The 12,315-nt window shown below is 35.9% G+C and overlaps 1 protein-coding gene across 2 annotated transcripts; it reads left to right on the forward strand.

Annotated features, from left to right (window-relative positions):
• Window positions 1-7,489: 7,489 nt before the first annotated feature.
• LOC113237393 (protein kintoun) lies at window positions 7,490-11,793 on the forward strand. Of its 2 annotated transcripts, XM_026473830.1 has the most exons (4): window positions 7,490-7,771; window positions 7,889-9,675; window positions 9,911-10,031; window positions 10,289-11,793. In XM_026473830.1, exons 1-4 carry the CDS (start codon window positions 7,586-7,588, stop codon window positions 10,856-10,858), a joined length of 2,664 nt encoding a protein of 887 aa, XP_026329615.1. In that variant the 5' UTR covers window positions 7,490-7,585; the 3' UTR covers window positions 10,859-11,793. The 2 variants fall into 2 exon arrangements, with proteins under 2 accessions (XP_026329615.1, XP_026329614.1); XM_026473829.1 differs by having other exon boundaries at window positions 7,490-9,675.
• Window positions 11,794-12,315: the final 522 nt, after the last annotated feature.

The following is a 12,315-nucleotide window of genomic DNA, read 5'->3' on the forward strand; positions in this document are numbered from 1 at the left end:
CTCTGAACTTTTAAGAATTTGGTAATTCTATTTAGAAATTCTTTTAAGTCCAATTTTTCCACTCAAATCTTCCAATCTTGGACCGTACAATGGCTTAGTGAGCATATCTGCCAATTGTGTTGTAGATGGAACTTGTTTCACTAGTAGTTCCCCATTGGTGACACACTCACGTACAAAGAGATGCTTGAGTTTAATGTGTTTAGTACGTTTGTGATACTCATATTTTGGATTATGAGATAGTTTCACAGCCGATTCATTGTCCAAGTAGAGTACTGGTTTTTCTAAGGACATTATATCCTTTAATAGGGCATTCAGCCACAATATTTCTTGTGCGGTTTCACTGGCAGCCATTATTTCTGCCTCTGCCGACGAGATTGAGACAGTCCCTTGTCTTTGGCTTCTCCAGCTTAAAGCGGCTCCGGAGTACATGCAAACGTATCCCGACGTCGATCGTCCAGTTGTTTGATCGCCAGCCAGGTCTGCATCACTGTAGCAAACTAAATGTGGAGGTGACTTCGCCGTAAACGTAAGGCCATTGTTTAGTGTCCCTTTTAGATACCTGAATATACGTTTAACCAGTACAACATCCTTTCTTTCAGGTGCTCCAAGGTTCCTAGACGCAACACCTATAGCGTATGAGATATCTGGTCTAGTGCCCACTGATAGGTATGCCAGTGCACCAACGGCTTGTCTATAAGGAAATTTTCCATTTGCTTCCTCTTCCTCTCCCGTATAATTGTCTTTCGTTATAGGAGTTGGTGCTGCCTTGCAATTAGTCATGCCGTATTTTTGTAGCACTTTCTTTGTATAGGCTTTTTGAGAAATTGTGATAGTGTGATCGTCGCACACGTTAATTTCCATTCCTAGAAAATAAGAGGAAGGTTTGGTAGTAATTTTAAATCTGGCTTTCAGTTCATCTATGAACTCGTATCCTGCTGCAGTTGAATTATGCGCAACCAGCCCGTCATCGACATATAATCCAATCAAGACTTTGGACCGTCCTTTAATTCTAACGTATAGGCAGGGATCTGCTTCACTTTGTTGAAAGCCAACCTCTTGTAAAAACTCGGCTATGCACGAATTCCAGCAGCGCGGCGCCTGTTTCAGTCCGTATAAGCTGCGTTTGAGTTTACAGACTCGTTTGGTTCCATCGTGAAACCCTTCAGGCTGTTTCACATAGATTTCTTCTTTGACTGATCCATTAAGGAAGGCAGTTGCTACGTCAAATTTTCGCAACTTTAAATTTTCTTTAACCGCAATTGCTATTATTGCTCGAATTGTGCTAAGGCGGGCTACAGGACTAAATGTCTTGTCATAGTCCACGCCTTGTTGTTGGGAGTAGCCTTTAACAACTACCCTTGCTTTAAATTTATCTATTGAACCGTCTGGATTCGTTTTCAATTTATAAATCCATTTGCAAGGTAAAGCTTTTCTTCCTTTAGGCAAATTCACTAAAACCCATGTCTGATTTTCGTGTAGTGAATTTATCTCACTTGACATAGCTTTGAGCCATTTATCTTTATAAGGAGATTCCATAGCTTGTTTATAAGTTTCTGGATCCTTCGGTAGGTTTTCGACTTCAGCGACAGCTTCCAGTACAAAGTCATCATACCGTTGTGGTCGCTGTATTGCTGATCTGTTTCTCAGATTATATTGCCCCAGTTCATGTGGTGGAATTTCATGTTCAGATTCATGTTCGTTCGATTCGGATTCAGAATCGTGATCAGGAACTTCGTAGAATTCTTGCTGTTCATCTTCCGTGTCATATTCTTGATCAATGACACCTATTTCTTGAGTGGAATCTGGATCAATTCGAATTGAATTTGTATCTTGTCGTTGATCTTGAGTATCTTCAATGTTCAATTCAATTGTTGGAGTGGTCGAAACAGAGTGAGTAAGATTGTCAAAATTGTTGGTAGTATTTGAGTAAAAATTTGTCTGGACAATTCTTACATCTTTGGAAATAAATATCTTGCGTTTGGTAGGAACATATACCCTGTATGCTTTGCTTGTGTCAGAGTACCCAACAAATACTCCTGGAATCGCTTTAGGTGAAAATTTAGGACCTTTAGCACGACCTTTATATATATAAGCACAAATGCTTTAGTTCCAAAAGTCTGGAGATGATTGACGCACGGTTTTCTTAGTACCGTGTACATTTTTCAAATGGCGTTCTGTTTTCTATAGCACTGTTTATGCTTCTATTGGATAAATAGTTCGCCGTATTTATGGCTTCCGCCCATAGAAACATAGGTGCTTTGGCGTCTATTAGCATTGCTCTAGCTTTCTCCAGCAGTGTACGATTTTTGCGCTCAGCAATTCCGTTCTGGTGTGGGGTATAAGGTGCGGATAAGGTCTTACTATTCCATTTTCCTGAAGATAGGCTTGAAATTTGCCGTTGACATATTCTGTGCCGTTATCTGTTTGCAGGTGCTTGACTTTATTTCCAGTAAATGTTTCCATTTCTCGTTTGTATGTTTTGAAGTGATTTAGTACTTCAGATTTGTTTTTCATAAAGTAGACACGTCCATATCTACTGAAATCGTCTATAAAGGTGACGAAGTAGCAGTTCTTCCCATTAGAAGGTGTGATAGGACCACACACGTCACTGTGGACAATCTCCAAGCGTTCAGTTGTTCTAGGAGTTGATCTTTGTGGAGGGCTTGGTACGCGAGTCATTTTAGCTTGAATGCATGCGTCACAGTCGGACAGAGACTCTTTTTTGTCAAAGTGTAATCCAATCAAAGTCTCCTTGTTGAGAGCTAGACGCAGATCTTTGTCGTTCATATGTCCAAGCTTCCTGTGCCATTCCAGTAAGGAGTTTTTATTCGCACTGTTTGAAATTGTTTCAAATGTAGCTGCGTAATTTTGTTCGATGGTTTGCGACTTGACATAGTAGAGACCACTGTTTTGACATTTTTCCGCAGTCATAACCAAATCTCCTGTCTTATTGCGTACGAACGCTTTATCTTTTTTAAAAGTTACAGAAGCTCCATGTTCTGTCATTTTTGGCACTGAGAGTAAATTTTTACTAAGTGAGGGTACGTACAGAGTGTTTTCGAGATTAATTACTCGATAATTGGTTTTCAGTGTTACTCTGCCTTCACCTTTAATTTCAGTAGAGTGCTGTTCTGAAGCAAAATTAAGTTTTCTTGAAACTGTACTAAAGTTTTTGAAGTACTCATGTTGAAACGTCATATGAGAGGTACAGCCGCTGTCAAGTATCCAGTCGTTCTGGTTGTTTTTGTTTGAAGTGAGGTAGCAATCTTCGGCATAATAGGAACTTATTTTCTGAGCCTTTAGCCGCTTTATTTTTCTTCCAGCAGTTAGAGCAAATCTTGTGCGTCTTCTTCTGAAAGATTTTTCGTCCCGATTTCTTACAGATTTTGCAAGATACGTAGAGTGCGTTTTCTTCTTCATGTGGTGGCGGGCTGACTTCGACGTCACGGTGTCGAGCGTCACTCTCTTCAATAATTTTTATTTTAAGTTCCTCAGGTTTCGGTAGAACGTCGCGTGACTCCATGGCTACACGAAAGTTTTCGTATTCAGAGGAAAGACTGTAGAGCATCAGGATAGTGAGTAGTTCCTCGTTAATATCTACATCCATTTCTGCTAACTTGTCTACTGTGTCCATAAACTTGTTCAGGTGCTCACGAACAATGCTGTCTTCAAGTTTAGTTAGTATTAACCGTTTTAGAAGAGTACCTAGCTTTTCTCGCAGGGCCTTTATTTGCATGTATTTCCTTTAATTTGTCCCATAGGGCTTTCGCAGAAGTGCATTTCTTGATGTCCTTTAACTGTGAAGGTGCAATCAGTAAAATAAGTTCTGACTTAGCCTCTCTGTCGCTGTCAAGTTCATCGTTGCTTGGAGTTGGAGGTAGTGTGTTAGTAACATACTTCCAAAGTTTGTTTTTTATTAGCACGGCTTCAGCTTGTATCGCCCAGGTATCATAGTTATCCTTATCCAAAGGTTCGATGTGATATGTCGTTTTCGGCATCGTCTTATATTGCGCGAGTTTTACACTTCACTTCAAAAATATCGGATTCTTTTACGCTCTGCTACCATTTTAAGTTTTTGTTATGTGAATAATAAAGGATATGCAAGTATAAATGAATATTATTATATATTTAATAAGTAGAGCAAGTTTAAATGTAACAGTATATACATGAGTGACAAGAGTGAAAAAATAACAAGTCAGACTGTAGCCATAGCAACCTACAGCATAGACAATGAAGAGTGATAGAATATGCATTCTCTTCCATAGATACAGAATCAATATTCTGTATCTATGATTCTCTTCACATTCAGCGTTATACAGTGCGTTGCCGTTAACGTGCCGTTAACACACTCCGCTCTTGCACAAAAGTTGCATACATTTATAGTATTGGTCCTTGAGAAAATTACAATTATCTGTACTGAGAATTAGTTCGCATCTTTTTTGTGTTTTTTTTTGTTTCTAAATGCTTTTTCAAGTCATTAATTTTTGCGTACATTTCGCAGTGGCAACTACAAAATGCTTTTGTAGAGTCACCTGGTACTGGTTTCAACCAATGTTTGAACTCCTCGTACTTTACCCTTTCGTTTCTATAATTCCATGCTTATTTGAAAATCGAATTTGATTCAAAAACAGTAAACAAAATTGCAAATAATTATGACATTATGAACCAAAAAGCACTTATTTTAATTTAGTTTTGAACACAACAAACAAAAAATAATTATATTCATCTCATCATTCTGTGAGTGAAAAAGATTCAATCAATAGGTTTTTTTCTTCCTCATTCCTAATTGCAACGAGCGAGAAAGGCATCAAACGAACGAATAGATATTGAAAGTTTGTTTATTACAGGGAATTGCCGTTCAATCCGATTCTACGTTAGTGTTATCAACGTTAGAACTAGAAAATTGGCCGAATATTACTAATTTACCGTATTTGATTGACAGGGTATAATGTTTGTTTCTGAAAAGAGCCTAGCGGTCAAAAAGACGCTAGAAGTAGTTTCTACCCGCTAAACATGCATAAAATCCTCTAGATCTAGCGACAAAGGTGCTAGAACAGCAATCCTGATTATGGTATGGTGTTGACGTTGATTTATGTTGTTTTTTTTTCTTCTTTCCATAAAGGAAAAGGCAAAGATTTTACACCATACAGCCAAGTCTTGGTACATTATTCTTTTTTGGTACATGAAGTTGAATTATGTTTCTGTAAATATGGCCACCACAAAGAGGATAGGCAATTTGAGGCGGCGTGCTTGGATTGACTCGGGATTCCTTAGAACGGGCTGATACGGGTATTTTAGTTCGAGATTCGTATAATTTCGCGTTTTAATCTTCGATTAAGGCACAATAGCACTATCCTATTCCACTTTAAACTAGATTTCACAAAATAATTGAAAGTCAAAATAAAAACGACACTTTTCCCTCCAAAAGGTCCAGAGCGAATCTTGATTTATGTTGTTGGTTTACTGACATACAAATTATTATACACAAACTACTTTATTATAGAAAGATAGGACTGACACTATATAGGTTTGACACTGACATATACTTTCTTAATTTATTGAGGATTTGGCTAAGCCATCAGCACAAACGCGAACACTCAGATATTTCCTTAGACTAATTTTTTTCCATCCTCTAAGCATATTTTGTGGACCAGAGACACTTCTTTATTATTGTTAATGGCTTTGCCTTCAAATTTAGCCAATGATGGGGATGGGAAAGGTACAGGGTCATCTAGCTAGACACTTAAGATTTAAATCTAACTCTTTGCCGCTTACTTTAAGAACCACCAAGTAGTTTTGTATTAGGAACGATTAGTGTTGTAACTTGAAAAAAAAAACAAATTTTTTTTTCACATTTTTGAAAAAAAAAAAACATGAAAAAAAAACACAGCACCCTGGTTTTTTCTACATTTAATTTTTTTCAGTAAAAATAAACTGGAATAACTGAAATAAAATAAGACACTAACTTTTATTTTTCATACAGGAGACCGACCTAACCTTAACGGGAGGAAGAGGAAGGGTCGTGGGCTCAAGACGCATCGACTGATAATAGTAGTAGTTTTACAATTCCAGACAAAGTGCTTCAAATCCTGCCGAATAATTTTATTTAAGCAGCTTGCTAATAATTCTTTGTAAATGTTGCTATTTAAGGGATATGTGCGATGTGGAAAAAAATATTAATATTAGATAAATAAATAAATAGCGTTTTTATCAGTAATCATTAAAGTAGCGATGCAACAGCAATCGATAGATTTTAAAAACAGGTAAAATGTTAGAATCCCCACATTTTCCCCACATAGCGTCAATACCACAAAATGCCCAATCGAGATGAAATTCCCCGCAATTTGGGGAATTCGCCACAAATTGACAACACTGTGAAATGTTGCCCATTTATTTTGAGCAATTTATCTACGAAGAATAATATTAACATCGAGTATATAACCAGAAATAGAGACGAAATGTTATTTAACGTGTTTGAAATATCCTGCCATATCATTCTTAGAGGATGGAAAAAAAAAATAGTCTAAGATATCATTACTGTGACAACTGTGCTCCGATTGACTAGCCCGAGTTCGAAACATTGACGGGTGTCATCAATAAGTGTCGTCAACTGTTTCACTTCAAATCGACCAGTTAACTTGAGCTTTGCTACAATGGACGTTAATTGCAAAATTACATATTTAATATTCAATTACCGATGAAATGTGATTCCGTTTGTTTTGTAATTAGATGTTTTGCTGTTTTTCCCACACCACCGAATAGAAATATTATTTTTATTACAATAAATAAATAAATACAGAATATTTTTTGGAATATACGGAGACGTACACACAGGTCAGTAGTTGGCTTGTCTATATTTCAGTGTAAACGGGAGTTGATATTTGAGCTGTATCGCTAATGTGTTATCACAGGAATATATGGCCCTTATTTCGTCTCTATTTCTGGTTATACACTCGATGAATATTAACAACAAAAGAGGAAATGTAGTAAAAAAAATACAATTGTCATATAGTCATATTTTTATTTTCATATTATTAGAAAAAGGCGTACTTCAGAAAAAAAACGGTTTCTTTTCATGTTTTTTTCATTGTTTTTTTTCACCTCAGAAAAAAAACTGTTTTTTAATAACACCAGGAACTTTTATTTTTTTTCCATCCTCTAAGACTAGGAACGATCCAAAGTTTTTTCCATCCTCTAAGAAAGTAACATACGAAGTGTCAAGCTTGACGTGCTCTTGACTGTACGGAACAGACTATGGAAGAGCTACGGAATTTGAATGAAAATGAATATGGTAGGTTGGGTTAGATAAAAGATAAAAAGGAAGATATTTACACACGCACCACACGTGCCTATATTTAATTTGAGGAGGATTTATTTCACTTTTTACTTTAAATTGATCTAAAACTGGCAACTCAGTTCGGATGTGCAAAACATAGACTTTAAACCAGAACAAAAAAAAAATATATCGTCGTCTATGAATGAATACCCAGCTCGACAAGTCAACTGTTAATAATATAATAATTGTGGTTTTTGTGAATGCGTATATAGTGTTTATTTATAAATCGACCAGTGAAGGCCTATCAAAATGGCAACAGGAGTACCACCTCGAGATGATGAACCATCACTCTCTCGCATTGATTTAGAAAATATTCAAGAAGCGATGAAGCAAAAGAAATTTCGAGATTTGTTGGCCGAGTACTGCGAGGAAGTACGTGACCCGGCGAACCAAGCTATCTATCAGAAAGAAATGACCCAACTCGAGAAAGAACGAGGCTACGACGTAACATTTATTAATCCTAAGGCAGGTTATGTCATCAAAACAAGTGTTGCAGGTGACAGGAAAGCTTTTATAAACATTTGTAGTAATGAAAATGTCGGCAAACCATCCGGCAACGTTCAGATCGTCGACGGAAAGAAAGGCATGAACTGGCAGGTGCCTTATTCTCTTGTACCACCTCGAGAAGATTACAACGACAAAAGAGAAAGATGTGTGATATATGACGTGGTGTTTCATCCAGACACACTGCGGATGGCATATGCTAATAATGAGTTCCGCAACTTGGTGAATAAAACCGCAATCGAGGGTTTAGCAAAGACATACAATATCCATTTAGACAGTAATAATTGCCGCTTTCCTAAGTCACAATACAAGGGGTTTGCCGTTCCATCTGTTATAAGGACAGAAGATCCAAACTACAAACCTCCTACAGATGAAGATGTTAGAGAACTGACACCAGAAATTTTAGAGAAATTGTATCCACAAAAAAGTTATGCTGGAATGTCACCTGAGTCTAAAGATGCAAGAATAGCTTTGAAAAATTCTCAACTCGAGCAACCTAAACCTAAGATAGCATCTAGTGCATTGCCGCAGGCAAGAAGAACTCTGATGAGAGATAAGAATGAATTTACTCATGCAACTGAAAATGGATACACTATACCTAAATATGTCATAAAACAGCAAAAAGCCATAGATTTGCAAGACTTCACCTACAATAAAGACTGTAAACAATATTCTGCTATTCCCAATTGTATAGTAGTGGAGATCAATCTTCCTCTCTTGTCATCTACTAAAGATTGCACTCTGGATGTAAAAGAGAAATCATTAAGTATAAAATCTGAGAGCCCAGCTAAATATAAACTAGATGTCTCACTTCCCTATTATGTTAACGAAGAATGTGGTAATGCAAAATTTGATAAAAAGAGACATATGTTAATTGTTACCCTCCCAGTTATGCGAAAACATGTAACCCCAATGAATGAATGTTCTTCAAAAATTGATAGTGGTGTAGAGAGTGAAGAAAACTCAGGTTCTCAGAGTGATGAAGAAAATTCTAGAGAAAATTTAATTGTAGAGTTGCCTTCAGCACCTGTAGAGTCTACTGCCCAACAAGTACAGCTACCTGAGTCCACATTTAAAACTGAAACATTTTTGAATCCTTCATTGGGTTACTCCCTGCCACCTTACACACATAATGTGCTGGATGATGTGATAGCATTCACTTTTCATGTTAAAAATACTGAGCCTGAATCAGTTATAGTAAAAAAGGATGGTAACAAAATTTTGATAAAATTTACATCTGTTGGATCAGGATATGTACCAGTACATTATGCTGCCATACTTGCCTTTGATGAGAGTGTTACATTCGAAAATGTGAGTGGAGAAGCATGGGACAATAATGTAATATTACAAATGGAACTAAATGGATATGCCCCTCAGAAATTTAAAATTGGTATATGCGAAGATTCAATGTTGATTGAAGAATTTGATGTGTCTGAAATTAAGAAAACTTCAAAGGTTTTTGCAACTACTAATTCAATAGCTGCTCAAGAAGGAGAGCCATCTCCTGTTGTGGAAGTGACCAATTTAGGTTCTGAAACGAATATAGTTGTATCTTCCAACAACTCTGATGAACTTGATGAAGATGATGACGATGTTAACTCTCCTATTCTTAAAGACGAAGACTATAAAGAAGAGATTGTGTGGACAGACACCGGAAATTCTGAAAATGGAGCTAAAGGCATATTGCGTAAACCACCTACAATGAGGAGTTTTTCAGAGTCTAGTGTAGATTTTGCATCATCCATGGATTACATCAGCTCTGATTGTATTCCAGAAGAATTTAGTTTGAAAAAGACTGTTAGGTTTAACGATGTCATTGCCCGACAATTTTATAGGTGGGTTGCATGTATAATATGATTTTTTCTGCATCTATTATCAGGTGAATGATGGGGAAAATTGGCATCTATCTTAGAATTGTACTTATCATATCAACACGGTAATACTAACAATTTAAGCAAAGTGATCAAGGTGTTGATATGATAACAATTAAAGTAAACAATAAGATAATTTTCGAACATCCTGTCTTGGTGACTAATACTGGTTATTCATGGTCAACTTACTGTATTTCAGGTACAATTCTTCCATTGAAGGACAGAAAAAGAAAAACCAACGTAAAAAAAGTAAAAAACGTAATCAAGAGCAGCGAAAAAGTGAAAGTGAAGCTGAAGATGAGGTTTTCAATTTGTCAAAGGTACAACCTTTTCACTAAAATCATTGATATTGTTGTAATTGAAAAATTTTAATTTAAATTTTTAATTTTTAATTTAAAAAACATTCTTACCAATATTTTAAAATTTTCCATGATTATGCAAACAACTGTGTTTACTGAATGTGTTATACAGGTATGCTTGTGTGAAAACAAACAATCCTCATTGTTTTATCCAGTACAGTTGTAACTGATTCTTAAGATAACATAACCTACTCATGTTTTTTTTTCATGTTTTTCAGACTACCAGGCCTAAGTTGAAATCGGCGATTAAGTTACGCCGCGACAGCGGACTTGCAGATACTTCTGATGCTGAAGTTGATTGCAAAAACGAATCAAGAGATCATGAAACTACTCTCGATATGTCTAAGATGTCCCATGGGTTTGAAGAGCAATCAAATGAAAATCTTAGATCTGTGCTGAATATTGTCGATAACACGGATGAAGAAGCAAAAGAGTATGATGTAAAATCTGAAATGTTGAGTGATAATACAAATGATGAGAACAAGCAATACTCTACTGAAGGCAAGAATGACAATAGGGTCAGAGAAACCACTAAGTCTGTGCTGAATATAATCAACAATAAGAGTGCTGCAAATGAAAAGGCAGAACCTGCTATTTGGGAATCTGAAGCATCTATACCTCCTAACCCTGACACTAAAAATGAAGAAAAAAAAGAGACCTCTTGTGAATCAATCACCTGTGATAGTATCAAACATAAAACCAACCTGTATGACCCCTCAAAATTAAACAAGGGTCACTATCTAGAAGTTAAGTTTAAAAATGATCTCATATTTGATTTGGACATGTGAGATTTGCAACCTGTGTTGCAATTCTTTTAAAGGGAGTCATACCTTTTAGTATACTGTCTATAAAAACTTCTAATATACTGTCTATCACTTTATTACACAGTGGGTTTTGTTGTCTTGGAACTGACAAGTATTATATATTTTTCTTTAAAAGGCTTATATTTAAATTGTGTTCCTTTATATTGTGAAAATGTATTTAGTGTGCTGCATATTTTGGTTTATGGCAATGGTAGCAATGTTGATCGTGAACACCATTGTGCGAAGTGTTTGATAATTCTGTACCAGTGTTGTTTAAGCTTTTATCTACTTAATTTTAATTTCCACCTACTTAATTTTAATTTCCATATCATGCGTCCGTAATATCAGCAATGACCCAAAACAATTGGCACTAAATATTTCGGGTACTTACTAAATGTGTTCACTTATTTTTGACAATATTAATATTATGCGTAGTTGTCATCAATGCATTTGTATGGTACAAATTAGGTTATAATAATGTTGTATTAAACATTTCTTACTTATATGTGTTTAGATCACTAAGCATGCACGTTTTGCAAGTAATAAACTTTTAATTGTGACAAATAGTAGATCATTGAAACTCTTCACGCTGAAATGGGATTGAAGCATATAAGGAGTATATGAATTTACATCGTCTGGACGAGTTAGTAAAGTATGACTTGGTGTGTTAGTAAAGTATATTTCAGTAACTACAGATAAGCCATCATATTGTTATCTGTTTTAAAATGTTCACTGCTTACTTATCAGTGCCTTTATGAAATTCCTAAATTCTTATTGATTTAACATTTTGGGTATAAACACAGTTATTTATCAGCTGTTGTCATAAACCAGGCATTTTAGTGACTAGTGTGAGTAATTAAAAGTTATATTGTGTACTACAGAAGTTATGTTTTACGTAAATTTTAATTAATCATTGTCAACACGAATGTGATTTTAGACGGTTTAAATATATGATTCTAATTAAAATTATTCTTTTATTCTCATGTTATGTTGTGGGAAGTGGGTATATGCGTGGCATATTGCATCTAGATTCTGTCCCAACTATAGCGTATAATTCCACGCCTATTGCTTATGCTTCTACTGCAACTAATCTTGGCTTGCTTTTGGATTGTAATTTGGTTTGGACTCCACATATTAATGAAGTCAGTCGTAAAGTCCATTTCTCCTTGCACTCACTTAAGCGCCTCCAAAACGATTTACCTTTAAAAACCAAGATATGTTTAGTCCAAACACTTATTTTGCCCTTCTTAGACTATGCTGATTCCTGCTATTTGGATGCTACTGAAGAACTGCTAAATAAGCTTGAACGACTGCAAAACCTATGTATAAGGTTCATCTTTGGGCTTCGTAAATATGACCGAATTTCACATTTCCGCAGTCAGCTCAAATGGCTTCCCATCCGTCTCCGCAGGAATTTGCATATTGTCTCCATTCTTTACAAT

Source organism: Hyposmocoma kahamanoa, unplaced genomic scaffold (assembly GCF_003589595.1).
Source record: "Hyposmocoma kahamanoa isolate Upper Pololo Valley unplaced genomic scaffold, ASM358959v1 93, whole genome shotgun sequence".
NCBI lineage: Eukaryota > Metazoa > Arthropoda > Insecta > Lepidoptera > Cosmopterigidae > Hyposmocoma > Hyposmocoma kahamanoa.